Genomic DNA, 17,708 nt, shown 5'->3' on the forward strand with positions numbered 1-17,708 from the left:
TTTATAACCAATAACTAATATCTTGGGTTCGATGCCTGTGACGGCTAACTGGCCAGGAAAGCCGGGCACAAGGAAGAGCTGGGTCTCTGTTGGGCATGCACCGATGCCCTTCCATGTTGGCTGCAGAATGGTACCCTCCAAAGTCTTCCATCTCATCCATCCTTTTTTGTAGGCTTTAGTTTCAATCTAGAGTCTATAGGTCTTGCTGTGTCACGCTGCCTCTAGGTTCGGTGTGATTGATCACCCGTCAATTGCAGACATGACTTTCAGCCTAGGACCTGGCTTTGATGTTTCTTCAATTGTACTTTTGTTCTTTTCTTTTGAGGGTGGACTCCTCTTACTTTGTCAGGGCTGTTGTCCGCATCTTCAGACACTGGGTGTTTACACTTTATTTTATCAGGACAGGCTGGGGCTAGAGGTTGATTCCATCATCCATACATACCTCATTCACACATCTAAACTAAACTAATAAGATTACATTAGGCTTTTGCAAAATGGAGTAAGCATTTTTAAAATGGAGTTTGGGACAAATTAAAATGGAGTTTGAGTTACAATATGGACAAGTGTAAGAAATGGCAAACAGTGAGCAGAAGTTACAATGTTGAAACAGTTCAAGTTTCAGTGATTTAAGCAGCAATTGGATTGAAAGTGAAACTCAATTAACCAGTTACTGGGGTAACCGATTTTATGAATGAATGTTGCAATGCCAGACAGCTACCAGTAAGTCGGGAATCAATTTGGAGTGGGCAAATCTACTGTGGGGGTTGCTGAGATGCAAGTAGCCAACATAATCATTGAGCTGCTGCTATCAAAGGTAGTGACTCTGGGAAATGTGCAGGTCACACGAGATGGCTCTGCTGCAATGGGATTCCCTAACTGTGGTGGGGCTATATACGGAATGCATATCCCTATCTTGGAACCGGACCACCAGGGCAGCCAGTACATAAACCGCAAGGGGTACTTTTCAATGGTTCTGCAAGCACTGGTGGATCACAAGGGACATTTCACTAACATCAACGTGGGATGGCCAGGAAAGGTTCATGATGCTCGTGTCTTCAGGAACTCTGATCTGTTTCAATGGCTGCAGGAAGGGATTTACGTCCCACACCAGAAAATAACTGTTGGGGATGTTGAAATGCCTACAGTTATCCCTGGGGACCCAGCCTACCCCTTAATGCCCTGGCTCCTGAAACCGTACACAGGCACCTTGGACAGTAGTCAGGAGCTGTTCAACTATAGGCTGAGCAAGTGCAGAATGGTGGTAGAGTGTGCATTTGGATGTTTAAAGGGTCGCTGGCGCAGTTTACTGACTCGTTCAGACCTCAGCGAAACCAATATTCCCATTGTTATTGCTGCTTGCTGTGTGCTCCACAATCTCTGTGAGAGTAAAGGGGGAGACGTTTATGGCAGGGTGGGAGGTTGAGGCCAATCGCCTGGCCACTGAATACGCGCAGCCAGACACCAGGGAGGTTAGAAGAGCACAGCAGGAAGTGGTGCACATGAGAGAAGCTTTGAAAACCAGTTTCATGACTGGCCAGGGTACCGTGTGACACTTCTGTTTGTTTCTCCTTGATGAAAACCTGCCCCCTTGGTTGCCTCTAAATTCCCTGTTAGCCACCCACCCTTCCCCCTTCGATCACAGCTTGCTTGCAAGGGAAATAAAGTCACTATCATTTAAAAAACATGTATTCTTTATTAATTGATTATAAAAATAGGGAGATAACTCACAAGGTAGCCCAGGTGAGGTGTGGGAAGAAGGCAGGAGGGAAGGAAAAGGCCACTTTAAAACTTCTTGAATGACAGCCTTCTGTTGCTTGGGCTGTCCACTGGGGTGAAGTGGTTGGGTGCCCGGAGCCTCCCCACCTCCCTCCCCCCATGTTCTTGGGCATCTGGGTGAGGAGGCTATGGAACTTGGGGAGGAGGGAGGGCAATTAAACAGCGGCTGCAGCGGCAGTCTGTGATCCTGCTGACGTTCATGAACCTCCACCAGAGGCCGGAGCATGTCCGTTTGATCCTGCAGTAGCCCCAGCATTGCCTCATGTCTCCTCTGATCTTCCTGCCACCACCTCTCCTCACGTTCATCGGCCACTTTCCTGTACTCTGCTATTGTGTCCCTCCACAATGGTACAGTACTTGTATGAGGTGAATTGAAAAATACTATTTTTGTTTTGAATGTTTATAGTACAAATATTTGTAATAAAAAATAATATAAAGTGAGCACTCTACACTTTCTATTCTTTGTTGTGAGAAATCAACATATGAGAAAACGCAGAAAAATATCCAAAAACATTTAACAAATTCCAACTGGTATTCTATTGTTTTACAATGTGATTCATTGAGATTAATTTTTCTAACCCCGATGAATTTTTTTGAGTTAATCACGCGAGTTAACTGCAATTAATCAACAGCCCTACTATCTTCTTCCAATATTTTAACAACACCAGTTTACATTTCAAAGTTCTACTCTATATTACTTGGAGTGGCCCCAAATACCATTTACACACTTTTCTAACATGTCTCTAAAGGTTGAATCTGGGTCAATTAGCCTGCAAGGTTCTTAACTCTTTTGGGCCAGGTGTCACAGAAGTTTAGATCGTGTGTGAATTTTCCCGTGTTTAATGAGGTGTGATCTCTGTGTACAACTTTTGCTCAGTCCAAGCACTTATGGAGTCTTGTGGATTCCTTGATGTAGAACAAGGACTCATCAGTTTCTGAAATGTATCCCACAGTCTAAGCCAGGGGTGGCCAAACTACGGGCTGCGGGCCACATCCGGCCTGCGGGACTGTCCTGACCGGCCCGCCTGAGCGCCCGGTGGGGGAGGCTGCTCCCAGCCCATCCCCTACCTTCCCCGCTCTCCCGGAGCCTCAGCGCACCGTGTGGGCAGCGCTCTGAGGGGTGGGGCTGCGTGCTCCTCCGGGAGAGTGGTGCAGCGTGTCTGGCTCCTGCCGGGCCACCAGCAGCGTGGTAAGGGGGCCGGGGCCGGAGGGTTGGATAAGGGGCAGGGAGTCCCAGGGGGGAGTAAGGGGACGGGGGCTGTTGGGCGGGGGCGGTCAGGGGATGGGGTACATGGGGGGGATTGGATAGGTATGGGAGTCCCGGGGGCCTGTCAGGGGGCAGGGGTGTGGATAGGGGTTGGGGCAGTCAGGGGACAGGGAGAATGGGGGATTGGGAAGGGGGTGGGGTTCTGGGGGGGTGGTTTGGGGCAGGGGCCCCTGGAGGGGGCAGTCAGGGGGTTTAGATAGGGGATGAGGTCCTGGGGGGTGGTTAGAGGTGGGTGGGGGGTCTCTGGAGGGGGCGGTCAGGGGACAAGAAGCAGGAGGGATTGGATGGATCAGGGATACTGAGGGGGGCAGTCAGAAGGCAGGAAGTGGGAGGGGGTCAGATGGAGGCGGGTCCAGGTTGTTTGGGGAGGCACAGCCTTCCCTGACCCAGCCCTCCATACAAGTTTTCAACCCCGATGTGGTCCTCGGGCCAAAAAGTTTGCCCACCCCTGGTCTAAGCACTTATCGGACCTCTCTTCAGTGTGGATTGTCTGATGTTTAACAAAGTCTGACCTCTGTATGAAACTTTTTCCACAGTCTAAGCACTTACGGAGTCTCCCTCTTTTGAGGACTGCCTGATCATTAAGAAGCCTTGACCACGGTATGAAAGTTTCTCCATAGTCTGAGCACTTATGGGGTCTCCTGTGTGGATTCTCTGATCTAAAACATGAGCTGAGCTCCTTATAAAACTTTACCCACAGCCTAAGCACTTATGGGATCTCTCTTCTCTGTGGATTAGCTGATGTTTAACAAGGTCTGACCTATGTAGGAAACTTTTTCCAGTCTGAGCACTGATGCAGTCTCTCTCCTGTGTGGATCTTCTGAGGGTTATAAGATTCGATCTTTGTGTGAAACTTTTCACATGGTCCAAACACTTATAGGGTCTCTCTCCTGTGTGAATTGCCTAATTTGAAACAAGTTCTGACCTCCATTTAAAAGGTCTTTCACAGGCTAAGCTGTTATGGGGTCACTCCTCTGTGTGGATTCTCTGATGTAAAACAAGGGATGACATCTATTTGAAACATTTTTCCATAGTCTAAGCACTTACGGGGTTCTCTTGTGTGTGTGGATAGCCTGATCTTTAGAAGGGCTAATCTGTTTCTGAAACCTTTCCAAGAGTCTTATGGTCTCCCTCTTGTATGGATTGCTTGATGTTTAACAAGGTGGGACCTATGTATGAAACTTTCCCCACAGTCTAAGCACTTTGGGGGCTCTCTCTGGTGTGGATTGCCTGATGTGTAAGAAGGTTTGACCTCCGTATGAAACTTTTCCCACAGTCCAAGCACTTATGAGGTCTCTCTCCAGTGTGGATTGCCTGATGTTTAACAAGGTCAGACCTCCATATGAAACTTTTTCCACAGATTAAGCACTTATGGGCTCTCTCCCCAGTGTGGATTGCCTGGTGTCTAACAAGGCGGGACCTCTCTATGTAACTTTTTTCACAGATTAAACATTTATGGGGTCTCTCTCCAGTGTGGATTGCCTGATGGTCAAGTAGGGTTGACAGCATTATGAAACTTTTTCCACAGTCTAAGCACTTATGGGCTCTCTCCCAGTGTGGATTGCCTGGTGTCTAACAAGGCGGGACCTCTCTATGTAACTTTTTTCACAGATTAAACATTTATGAGGTCTCTCTCCAGTGTGGACTGCCTGATGTTTAACAAGGTGGGACCTCTGTATGAAACTTTTCCCACAGTCTAAGCACTGATGAGGTCTCTCTCCAGTGTGGATTGCCTGATGTTTAACAAGGTGGGACCTCTGTATGAAACTTTTCCCACAGTCTAAGCACTGATGAGGTCTCTCTCCTGTGTGGATTGCCTGATGTCTAACAAGGCAGGATCTCTGTATGAAACTTTTCCCACAGTCTAAGCACTTATGAGGTCTCTCTCCTGTGTGGATTGCCTGATGTTTAAGAAGGTCTGACCTCCGTATAAAACTTTTCCCACAGTCCAAACATTTATGGGATTTCTTTCCTGTGTGGATTAGCTGATGTTTTGCGAGGACTGAACTCTGTATGAAACTTTTTCCACAATCTAAGCATTTATGAGGTCTCTCTCCAGTGTGGACTGCTTGATGTTTAACAAGATCTGACCTCCGTATGAAACTTTTTCCACAGATTAAGCATTTTTGGGCTCTCTCTCCAGTGTGGATTGCCTGATGATCAAGTAGGGTTGATCGCTGTATAAAACTTTTTCCACAATCTAAGCACTTATGAGGTCTCTCTCCAGTGTGGACTGCTTGATGTTTAACAAGGTCTGACCTCCGTATGAAACTTTTCCCACAGTCTAAGCACTTATGAGGTCTCTCTCCAGTGTGGACTGCTTGATGTATAACAAGGTCTGACCTCCGTGTGAAACTTCTCCCACAGTCTAAGCACTTATAGGGTCTCTCTCCTTTGTGGATTGCCTGATGTCTAACAAGGTGTGACCTCCGTATGAAACTTTTTCCACAATCTAAGCACTTATGAGGTCTCTCTCCAGTGTGGACTGCTTGATGTTTAACAAGGTCTGACCTCCGTGTGAAACTTCTCCCACAGTCTAAGCACTTATGGGGTCTCTCTCCGGTGTGGATTGCCTGATGTATAAGAAGGTTTGACCTCCGTATGAAACTTTTCCCACAGTCTAAGCACTTGTGGGGTCTCTTTCCTGTGTGGATTCGATGATGTAAAACAAGTTGTGACCTCCATATGAAACTTTTTCCACAGTTTAAGCACTTATGGGGTCTTCCCACAAAGGTGCCCTGTGATTCCCTGTACCCAGGAATCTCCTGCTGTTGATTCCCCTCCTCGTTTTCACTCACTCTCTCATCACCTGCTGGGACAGAGAGACAATCCAGACAGGAGTCATTTTGCTAGGGAAAAATTAAGAGGAATAGCACCGAGGGAAAACCCAACATAGTAAAGCTGCACAGATGGAGCAATTGGATTCTGCCTCCAAATCCCACCCAAACTTTCACAGAGAAGGAACGTTGGGAAGGAAACACCTGCAAGTAACAGGACACGTGGGAAACAATGTCAGTGATAGCTCCTGACTGCAGCCCTGCCCTGGGTGAGATGAGGAAGGAACTGAGGGAACTTACTGATACCACATTTCTGGGATTCTCAATTTTTTCCTTCATTCCCCAGATGGTTTCTGTGTCAGTCCTCACCTGTGTGGGTGACTCTCGGGATCTCTCTTTCCTCACCGGCCTGGAGATCGGGCACCCACGGCTCTTCCCCTCGTTCCAGTTGGGCGATCAGGTCAGGTTTGGGAAGGGGGAATCCTGTACAGGTGGTCAATTCAGATCAGAGGAGGGTATGGAGGACTGAGAGAGCGTCTGTCAGAAAGGACATTCCGTGGGTGGCACCTGTCCCCGTGCTGTGCTGGGAGAACGTGGAATCCAAAGGGACGGGAACGAGGTCACTGAGCCCCCTCGGGGGAGGCAGATGTCTGGGGAGGTGAGGGGAATTGTGATGCACACCCAGCTCTCGTGTTAAACCCCTGCCTATTTCTAAACCTGCGAAGCCCAGAGCCCTCCACATGACTGGAGCTGTTCCCAAGGAGGAGAGAGAAGAGGGATTCTGTGAGTGACCGAGAAACAACACAGACAGGACAATACAAGAGTTCTTCACCTTGCAAGCTACGGGGCTCTGGTGGGGATGATTTAGTATGTGCCTTAGGTTATGACACCCTGGTCTCATTGGAGTGTGATGAGGGAAGAACCTCAGCGGTGCCAGACACACAAACCCTCCCCGCACCCCGCAGCTTCCAATAACCAAGGAGCCACGAATCCCTTACCCAGCGAGGTCACTGTCTCGTAATTCTCCCGCATGACGTCCCTGTAGAGGGCTCTCTGAGCGGGATCCAGCAGAGCCCCCTGCCCCTGGGTGAAATACACAGCCACCTCCTCGAAGGTCACCAGCATCTGGAACAAGAGTTGCCCACTAAGCATCTGCTGCCCCAGCCACAATCCCACTAGTTACGGGGGAGAAGGGTGAGAGAAGCAGATTCCTCCCCCCACCCTGCTCAGAGCAGCCAGGAGGCTCCAGGGGGTGGGGAGAAGGTGAGAACTTCTTATCCCCACCCTCCAGCAGATGGAGCAGGGCAGGCTCTTCACATTTCCCACATACCTGCCAGCAACAGGCTGAGATGGGAGGCAGAGCTCTGAGCCGGAGCTGGGGACAGGGACAGGAATCCCGACAGCTTCCCTTTGAATTTCACAGCAGCCTCTGGCCAGTGGGTCAGGCTCCAGCACTGGGAGTCTGGTCCATTTTCCCAGCCCTGCCCAGGGGGGCTGTTCCCTGTTTCAGAAATGGGGGAATGTTTCCCCCTTCCCCCCTACCCACCAGTGGGCCTGTTCAGAGAATCAGGCCCAGGTCGATCATGTTCCAGCAAGTTTATCACACCCCGTCCCACCCCGGGTGATTAACCCCTCTACGATGCCCCTCCCCCACCACCAAAAGCTCCCTGAAAATCCCCTACCTCAGCTGGCTCCACCACAGCCATTTCCCTGCCCTGTCCCCTGCAAGATGGGACAATCTGGAGCGAAACGTGGACGCGATTCCTCAGCCTGTCGGAGGAGCAGGGAGATTGGGCAGGTTTCATAAGGGGCTGGAGTCCATGTCACTCCCCGATTCCCCCCAGGCTCTCTCCCTGCAGACAGACGCTCTGATTCTATGACTGCCATGCTGGGAACAAACCCAGTTAGTTCATTACCTCCCCGGCCACACCACCAGCCTCACCCTCCCTCCCCCCCTGCTTAGAACTAACCCACCACGTCCCTTCTAAACCTCCCCAGAGCAGCATCTCTGAGCCAAACGCTGGAAAAAGAGCAGAATCAAAGGAGTCACTTCAGGGTACTGCCCCACAGTGTATTGTGACCCCCTCTAGCTCTCCCCCGTCTCCCTAAGTGGTGCGGTGCTCAGCAGAGTGAGCAACTGGCTTTTCCTCTCTCAGCTCCTGCCCTTGTTCCCAGGAGAGCTGACTGCCGCGGGGGTGCAGGGAATGAATCTGGGCAGAGCTGGGAACCTCCCTCCCCACTTCCTGCTCCTGCTGCCCCTTCAAGTCTCTCCACTCTCCCTTTTTGTCTTCTTCCCTCGCCCTGGGAGAACTGGCGGCTGCCCCATTGTCTTGGGTCTCTCCATCATCTGCAGGCTCAGGTTCAGGGGCTGGTATGGTCAAAGTGGTTCCAGCCACTGGAGAAAGTGCCCCTGGGCTGGTCTCAGAGGGGTTGATGAAGCGGGATTGTTCTTAATGTTTTCTCTGAATACTGTGTGTGTGCCTCAGTTTCCCCATGTGTTACACAAGTACCAAGCTGGTGGGATACAGGGGTGTGATCATTGCAGAGACCTCTAGAGGGCAGGCGTGATGGCAGAGTGGCTGCTGGGCATAGAGAATGGCCAAAATTCTCTATCCTGGCAAGTGATGGCCAGAGCTCATCCTCTGCAAGGAGCCAGCCGAAGATGTTGGAGAACAAAGAGAGAGGGGGAGGCCAGGTGACCTGTTTTCCTGGGAAAGAGAGAAAGCATGGGGGAGGGGCAGCTGGGTGTCAGTGAGGATGGGGGGCTGGAAGCGGCTCAGTCTCCTGGTTTGGGACTCAGCGGGGAGAGCCCAGGACTCAAGACTCTGGATTCCCCCCAAGCCAGACGTTGCCGAACGCTTTTGATTTCTGTGCTAACAAGCTCTGTTCTGTGCCGCCTTCCCAGCGACCAATAAACCCTTCTGTTTTCCAAGCTGGCTGAGAGTCACAGTTGACTGCGGAGGTGGGGTGCACGGCCCCTGTGAGGAGCATGTCAGGCTTCTCCTTCGGCTGCCCCTGGGGTTCAGACTGGGGCTATGCGCCCTCCATGGGCTCTGGGGCTGGAGAGGCTGGGGCCACATGCTCAGTGGGGGGGATGTTGGGGGTGCTCAGGGGTTAGGGTCCTGTCCCTACAATGCGAGGAGGGCTCACCCCCCACCAGCTGTACCCATTGTTATCCCCAGCTCCTAGTCCCAGGCAGGGGGCCTGAAACAATCTGTACGGAGGGGGAAGCACTGAGAGCCATTGAACCAAACTGTAAAGCCTGGATAGGATGGAAACCCCTTCAAGCCAGGGGGTGCGGCAGGGCCCCGCTAGCCTAGATCCAGAGCCTGTGCTGCCCCCCCCCCACCCACCCCGATTGTGCCCCTGGGCCCCGCTCCTTCCCTGGCCCAGGATGGGGCACCCACCCTGCATCCAGTTTGGCCCCGGCCCACCGTCTGCCCCTCCCTATTTGCCCCCCTCACAACACCCTGAGCTGCAGCCTCCGTCCGCACCAACCCGGCCGGGGCAGGGAAACAAAGCAGCAAGTGGGGGGAGCGGGGGGTAACGTGATCCTGCCCCCGCCCCGCACACGCCGGGACCTGCGGCAGCTTTCCCGGGCCCGGGGCAGGGAATCGCAGCCGGCTCCGCGGGGAGCAGCCCGGGGCCAAACCCGCCCCCTGCAGCCCGGGGGTGCCGGGGCGGCGGGTCTCTCTTACCTTCCCTCCGAGCGGGGCCCCCGGGGCAGGGGCCGGGCCGGGAAGGGGCCCTGGCCGGGCTGGGGGCTCTGCCCTGGGAGAGGCTCCCGGGGAGCAGCGGGCAGGGCCCGGCTGGAGGTTCCCCTCTCCCGGCTGCAGCCCGGGCTCCGGGCTCCCAGCACCAGCCGCCGGGGCGCGGGGATCTCGCCGGGAGCCAGAGTCCCCGCAGCGGCTGCGAGTCACTTCCTGGGCCAGGCCTGAGCCCCGCGATCCTCCCCCCAGAGCCGCCCCCCAGCCGCTCCTGGGTCCTAGCGATCAACCCACCGCGCTGCAGCATCCCTGTGCCCCGCTTCTGTTACACTCACAGGCTCTAAGGTCAGAAGGGCCCGTCCTGAGCATCGAGCCCAGGGGTTCTCACGGCCACATTTTTGGTGGCCTCAGAGTGTGGCCAGCTCTGACACTTTTCCCTAAAATATTGAATGAACTTTAGGGGAAACCAGTGAACATGCAGGGAGGTAAGCGGGGAAATGGTCCCATTACTGTGGGGAACTTTCCTGACTTTACCCCCCACTGCTGTGGAATCAAACAGCAGAAGGATCTGAGTCCTCGCTCCCTCTTCCCTCACCCAGAGCCTGCCTCACCTTGAGGGCTCCCCTTCCACTCTCTTGTGTGGTAAAGTCCTTATAACCCCGACAAGGCTGGGCCCAGGCTTCCTGGGGGGCTTGGCCCCCAACCTTGGTGTGACCACGCAGGACACGCGCTGGAGCGTGCCCACTCCAGGGTACTTTCTCTGCTCTGGACGCTTCCCTGACCTCCTCCCTGACCATTGTCTATACTCCAGAACAAATGCAATTTACTAAACAGCAACTAATTAAAAAAATAATCAGGAAACAATGAGAAAGGCGAAAGGAAAACACTTAGCCCCACTCTGTGGGCACGGGGGCAGTTCACAGTCCGTCCCTCCCACGTCCCAGGCCTCCTGCCCAGGCCCTGGCTGTGCTGCAGGGATGCCGCGGGTCAGACACGTGCTCTGGCAGTGGCCACACGCCCTCAGGCTCTAGGTGACAGGACCTTTTTCCCGGTGTCCCCGGAAAGGTGCAAATCCAGAGGACAAATAAAAAGCCCCCACACTTGGTAATCTCTGTAACTGATTGGGGGGAGGGGAGCAGGGGATTGGACTCATGATCTTTGAGCACTTCTGGCTGCTGACCTAGTTCTTTCCCTGCCCTCCCGCTGGGTTCCACGGGACGGAGGCCTTGATCTGGTGTTATACCAATAAAATAAAAACCAACAGGATCTTATTAAAGGGAAAAAGGCAAAATACCACATTTATTGTGAATACAGAAAGAATCATAGTAAGCAGTTAGTTATAGCTATAACATTCCATTCCATTCTCATATTTATTCACACATTCATTCATACAAACACACACACAGGTTCTGCAAGGTTGTTATCATAGTTACCAGCCTTAGAGTTGCTCATGCCAAGCCACTGGCCAGGTGGCCTGGACATGAGGAGGGAGCAGGGCCTTGTCAGATGCTCATCTGATGCTCCTGGAAGTTGGTTTGCAGAATCAGACCCCAAAGTTCTCACTTTTTAGAGTCTATATTTATAGGAATTTCTTCCTATGCCAGTCTATTGGAATTGCTTCATCATGCTGTTGCTGAATCAATCAGCAGATAGCACATTCCTGACGGCTCCCTGCTGCTAGATGTTATCTTGTTCTTTGGTTCTCCCATTCTTGAGGCTGTTGGGTGGATTCCAGTCTGCCCTCCGGGGGTCCTCTGGTTATTTCCACTTGACGCCTTCTTCAGCCGATGGACATTGGATTCTTAGGCTGGCACCACCCTGATCATTCAGTTATTATCCACACCAAGCATCCATCCACATACATCCTCTATCTCTATTTTAATCACAATTGTTAATACAACAAAAGGGCGGGGAGTCTCTGGGTGCTGTTTCTGTTGTTACAGAGTATTGCTTTGAGTCTCTCTCTCTGTGAATTGCTTTGAGAACAGACTCTGTCTTAGAATGTACTAACGCAATTAGCAGCTTGCAAGTTTCACACATAGAGGGAGAGAAACAGTACCAAAAACCAAGAGACCTCTTAATTAGTAATACCCTGGAATTTAAACTATGGGGAATCAAACTCATTTGTGATTTTAATACAGAACTTCTTTAATATGATCCAACACTGGAACACCGCCGGGGGGCAGGGGAAATGCCAGTACGATGGGGATGACTTCATCAGCTTCCACGTCCAGCTTTGGGTCTCTTATCCCTGTCTGTGTCCCATCTCCCACCCTCCCGGAGCCATGGCCCGGCTCCCGGCCCCATCTCGAGGGGGTAGAAGGGCACAAAGAGGGATAAGGGGGAGGCAGTGTAGCTCTAAAAATCGCTCCACTGGGCCCAGAGCAATTCCAGCCTCTCCACCTGTGCTTTGCCGGGATAAACCCGCCATGATGGCAGCCGGGATGCTGGGCAGATGCCCATGTTGTGAACTCCTTAACAGGTTACCAGTAGAATTGTAATAGGTGAAAGGGTTACTTTTTACATGCTATTTTCATCCCTAGTCTGGACACCTGCCTTGCAGCTTCTGAGCCCTCAGGCAGAAGCCTCCACAAACCCCCAAAGCTTCCCTGACTATTTGGAATGATTTTAGAGTAGGGGTGCGGTGCCGCGCCCCCGAATCCCATTGAGGTGGGGCCAAGAGCAGGGCCACGGCTTCAGGAGGGGGGAGTCGGGATGCAGACAGGGGTAAGGGGCCTGAGGCTGAATGTGGAAGATGATGAAGTTATCCCCGTCATACTGGCATTTCCCCTGCCCCTCGTGGGTGTCCCAGTCCATGGCCTGCACCCCATGGAACCCTGGGGGGCAGGGACAGAACTTGGTCAGCAGCCAGAAGTGCTGAAAGATCACGAGTCTGCCCCACTTCCCCCCCCCCCATCAGTTTACAGAGATTACCAAGTGGGTGGGGGGCTTTTTATTTGTCCTCTGGTTTGTACCTTTCCGGGGACACTGGGAAGAAAAGTCCTGTCACCGAGAGCCTGAGGGCGTGTGGCCACCACCAGAGCACCTGTCTGACCCGCAGCATCCCTGCGGCACAGCCAGGGCCTGGGCAGGAGGCCTGGGACGTGGGAGGGACAGACTGTGAACTGTCTGGGCATCCCAGAGATGCTGTTTGTGCTTCCCCAGAGCCGATAGAGTGGGGCTAAGTGTTTTCCTTTCACCTTTCTCATTGCTTCCTGATTGTTTTAAATTACTTGCTGGTTAGTAAATTGCACTTGTTCTGGGGCATAGACAATGGTCAGGGAAGAGATCAGGGAAGCATCCAGAGCGGAGAAAGTACCCAGAGTGGGTTTGCTCTAACCTGTGTCCTGAGTGGTCATAACCAGGTCAGGGGGCCGAGCCCTTCAGGAAGCCTGGGCCCTGTCTGGTCGGGGTTATAAAGACTTTGCCACACAGGAGAGTGGAAGGGGAGTGTCATAAATATAAAGGGAAGGGTAAACACCTTTAAAATCCCTCCTGGCCAGAGGAAAAACCCTTTCACCTGTAAAGGGTTAAGAAGCTAGGATAACCTCGCTGGCACCTGACCAAAATGACCAATGAGGAGACAAGATACTTTCAAAGCTGGAGGGGGGGAGAAACAAAGTTTCTCTCTGTCTGTGTGTTGCTTTTGCCCAGACCAGAGCAGGAATGCAAGTCAGATCTCCTGTAAAGAGTTAATAAGCAATCTAGTTAGATATGCCTTAGATTCTGTTTTGTTTAAATGGCTGATAAAATAAGTTGTGCTGAATGGAACGTATACTCCTGTTTTTGAGTCTTTTTGTAACTTAAGGTTTTGCCTAGAGGGATTTTGAATCTGATTCATGTTTTGAATCTGATTACCCTGAAAGGTATTTACCATCCTGATTTTACAGAGGTGATTCTTTTACTTTTTTTCTTCAATTAAAATTCTTCTTTTAAGAACCTGATTGCTTTTTCATTGTTCTTAAGATCCAAGGGTTTGGGTCTGTGGTCACCTATGCAAATTGGTGAGGATTTTTATCAAGCCTTCCCCAGGAAAGGGAGCATAGGGCTTGGAAGGATTGGGGGGAAAGACGTTTCCAAGCGGGCTCTTTCCCGGTTATATATTTGTTAAATGCTTGGTGGTGGCAGCAATAAAGTCCAAGGGCAAAAGGTAAAATAGCTTGTACTTTGGGGAAGTTTTAACCTCAGCTGGTAAAAATAAGCTTAGGGGGTTTTTCATGCAGGTCCCCACATCTGTACCCTAGAGTTCAGAGTGGGGAAGGAACCTTGATAGGAGCCCTCAAGGTGAGGCAGGCTCTGGGTGAAGGGAGTGGGAGCGAGGACTCAGATCCTTCTGCTATTCGATTCCACCCAGGAGGTGTTTAAGTTAGGAAAGTTCCCCACAATAGCGGGACCATTTCCCCACTTACCTCTGCGCATGTTTAGTGGTTTCCCCTAAAGTTCATTCAGTATTTTAGAAAAATGTGTCACCCATTCCCCACACTAGATGGAAGAAGGTCCCTCCCTTCTGTCCTCAGTACAACTGCTGAAGCCACTGCCCTTCACCCTGCCCTTATTAGCAGTAAAAATCTGCTGACTGCTATTTACAGGGGTTAAAAAGGGGCAAAGGGGGCAAAATGGAGCAGGGGGGTGGCCAGGGTCTGAGCAGGGGGTGGAAATTGACTGATGGGGGGTCAAGCAGCTGGAGGCAGCATTAGGAGAGGGGCTAAAAGGCAAAATCAGGGCTGGGGGGGTGGAGCAGGAGTTAAGCTTGGGGTGAGGTGCTGGCAGAGGGTGACAGAGGGCAAAACCCGGCACAGACGGGGGCACGGGGAGTAACAGTTACCCCAGTGGGACTGAGACACCAGTGCTTGCAAAAATGGTGGGGGGCAAAGGGGCTTTTTAATTTCCCCTCCCACAGACAGCACCTCTCAGCATGGGCTTCCCAGGGCTGGGTTCTTAAAGGCACAGGCATCCCAATGCCTAGTCAGTGCCGCTCCTCTTGGTCTGATCTAACCCACTGAGGCTATGTCTACACGAGAAAGTTCAAAGCGCTGCCGTGGGTGCCAGTGCTCCTGGTAATCCACCTCGACGAGGGGATTAGCTCCGAGCACCGGGAGCCGAGCCTGTCCACACGAGCGCTTTAAAGAGCTCACACTTGCTGCGCTCAGGGGGGTGATTTTCACCCTCCTGAGCCAGCAAGTTAGAGCACTTTAATTTGTCAGTGTAAATAATCCCTGAGACTTAATTCAGTGAAACATTTTACATATATCCCCTCAGAAACAAAGAATCCCTTATCACTGTATCTGATTGCATAGAGTCTCCTCGCAGTTGTCTTGTCTGTTGCTGGGATTCCCTGAATTCCCTGAATTTTTAAATTTAATTTTTTTTCTTCTCAGTTTAGAGCTCACTGAATTTCTGGCCTAGTGTCAAAACTTTTGGAGTCCAGCCACCAATGGGGATTGCATTGTTGCAACTGTTATTTTGCCTCTCAGTCTAGCCCTGAGTGTTTTTCCTCGTGCCACTGTGTACAACTTGATTCTCAAATATTGAATAAAGGCAGTATATTAGCTCATATAATGTCTTTCTCCCTGGAAAAAAATCTATTGTAATGACTGCCATCATGGGTCAGACCAATAGTCCGCCTAATCTAGTATCCTGTCTTGTGAGAGTGATAGTGATGTGCCCCATGAGGGTTAATGTGTATACAGGGCCTTGTACCGTACAGGGCCTTGTACCATCCAGAAACATATGCAGCTGCGATAGGTCCTACTTTGCTAAAAGAGGCCATCTGATGTAGGATTCATACAAGGTTTATGCGCTTGGCAACATTCAGGGCACACCTGGATTGTTGTGCTGGACCTGTGCACACACAGCTCCTTTCAAGGGCATCAACCTTGGAATCTCGCCCAAATGACATGAACCGTGGGAAGCCTCCCAGGACTGGGCTCAAGGCCCGAGAGCAAGGAATGCGGTAGATAGAAATTGGTAAATAAGAATGTTAAACAAAGCCAGTGTATTCCTTTTATCTGTTGGAGAATGTAATGCGCGGGGGGAGAGAAAGAATAAAGGGGAAGGTGAAACGCTGACAGGCAGAAGCCGGTTAGCAGACCAGCCGCTTGCTTTCTAAAAGCTCTGTGCTGTCTTGTCATTGAACTGCCACAACTGGCGCCCAACGTGGGGCCCTCAGCACTCACCTTGCCCGGCAAGGGTTTCAGACGCGTCACTCATCCGCTTCGCGGATCCCGGTGAGTATTTTTCGTTGTGGTAGGCATGGGAAGCTCCCTCTCTGCTTTGCAAGTGCAACACCGCAGTGAGCTACAGCATTTGCTGCGTAAGGCGCAGCATGACTGTCCCACTCGAGAACTCACTCTCCTGCTACAGGAGGTGAGTGCCCAATGCCCGTGGTACCCTGAAGCTGGAACCCTTAAGCTAGCGGACTGGGAGCGGTTGGGCCAGACATTGCACAAAGAGCCTCGGGCGCCCGTGCAGGCTCTACATGCCTGGCATCTCTGCCGCGACGCGATACAGCGTGTCGCCTCGGACAGGCCCTCCCTCGCGAGGCTGGTGCTCTCGCCACGCCCGTCCGCTCCTGCAGCCATCCCCCCTCCTGGCAATGCGACACAGCGTGTCGCCTCGGAAAGGCCCACTCCCGCACCAACAGAGGGGCTGCCGATCCCGCCACCCCGTCCGCTCCTGCAGCCATCCCTCCCCCTGCTTCGCTCCCAGTGCCTCTATTACCACCACCTCCCTGGCCTTCCCCACCGGAGCCGGTGTGTGATCACCCTCCCCCCGTGGGGCCCCATGCTCCGGAGCCCCCCGTGGGGTCGTCCGTGACTGCTCAGCGGCTTTCGCTGGTGCAACAAATGGTTCACGCAGCGAAGACTCGCTCAGATCTTACAGCAGAGGAGCTGGCTGATCTGGTCTCAGTTTGTCCGGTGACCTGGCAGGATGATGGCCAGAGCAACCAGGTTGCAAACTGGGTCAGTTTGCCCTACTCGGTGGTCAGAGACGTAAAGAAAGCGATTCGCGAGTTCGGCCTCACTAGCACGTATGTAAGTGGTCTCATTGAAGGGCTAGGTACTGGGTACACCCTGATCCCTGAAGATTGGAAGGCACTGTTGCGCATGATGCTGACGCCCAGTCAGTATGTTATTTGGCTTAGTGAGTATTGGCAGATGGCGGAACGCCAAGCCCAGGTATATAGAGAGCAAGGTGTCATTTATGAGCATTTGGCAGAGGAGGGCCTGTTTGCTACTGTTCAAATGCAGTCTCAACTCCCTCAGGCCGTCTTCCCCATTATTCCTACCTGTGCCCAGCATGCTTTCCGGAAGGTCCCGGATTCAGGCAAGCCTACCAAAAGCTTTGCCAGTATCCGTCAAGGTGCATCAGAGTCCTTTACGGATTTTACCAACAGATTGCAGGAGGCTATCCTCCAACAGGTGGATAACCCTGCGGCAGCTCAGGAGATCCTGTTAAAAATGGCGGTTGAAAATGCGAACGAGGATTGCCGCCGTGCTCTCCAGGTGGCAGAAGCCGCTGGCATTCTAGAGCTGTCGGACATGCTGCGGGCGTGCCAAAACATCGGCACACAAGCACATAAAGCTGGGGTTATGGCCGCCGCCCTGCGGAAAAGCGGGAAGGAGGGGAAGCGTTGTTACCGCTGTGGTAAGGAGGGTCACTTTCAGCGGGAGTGCCGCTCATCGACAGCGCCTGCCCACCCCTCAAAGAAGTGCCCCAAGTGTTGGAAGGGCTATCACTGGGCTAATCAGTGTCGTAGCGGGTCGGGAAACCGCATGACGGGTTCCCCCCAAACCCAGGGCCAAACAGGGGTGTTTCCCACTCAGACAACTGTTCCTCTGCTTTAAAACCCATAGACTCCATGAAGGCGGCGACTGCCGGAAGTGCAGGGCTTGATTTGATTATGCAGGAGGACGCTGATTTTCAGTTGCCGGGGGAGGTTTGTGCCATACCTACCCAGGTGACGGGACCTCTCCCTGCCGGATTTGTGGGTCTTGTTCTCCCTTGCTCACACGCTGGGAAACAGGGCTTTTTTGTCATCCCAGGGGTCATTGATGGCGATTACAACGGCGTTATTAAGGTTCAGGTGTGGACCCATCTTCCGCAGTCGCTCCCGCATGGACGGTCAATTGCGCAATTGATTTTAGTCCCCTATCAGGTGCCAGCTGCAGAGGATCGAGC

The 17,708-nt window shown here is 52.2% G+C and overlaps 1 protein-coding gene across 1 annotated transcript; it reads right to left on the reverse strand.

The window, feature by feature from the left end:
- Window positions 1-3,240: 3,240 nt before the first annotated feature.
- On the reverse strand, window positions 3,241-9,717 carry LOC144274646 (uncharacterized). The gene is given in 10 exon segments (XM_077833631.1): window positions 3,241-3,580; window positions 3,745-3,826; window positions 3,905-3,946; window positions 4,191-4,249; window positions 4,252-4,593; window positions 4,596-5,852; window positions 6,190-6,303; window positions 6,819-6,945; window positions 7,503-7,708; window positions 9,519-9,717. Coding segments are annotated over 9 exon segments (2,277 nt in total). The 5' UTR covers window positions 7,626-7,708; window positions 9,519-9,717; the 3' UTR covers window positions 3,241-3,449.
- Window positions 9,718-17,708: the final 7,991 nt, after the last annotated feature.

The sequence above is a fragment of the Eretmochelys imbricata genome, chromosome 14, assembly GCF_965152235.1.
Source record: "Eretmochelys imbricata isolate rEreImb1 chromosome 14, rEreImb1.hap1, whole genome shotgun sequence".
NCBI lineage: Eukaryota > Metazoa > Chordata > Testudines > Cheloniidae > Eretmochelys > Eretmochelys imbricata.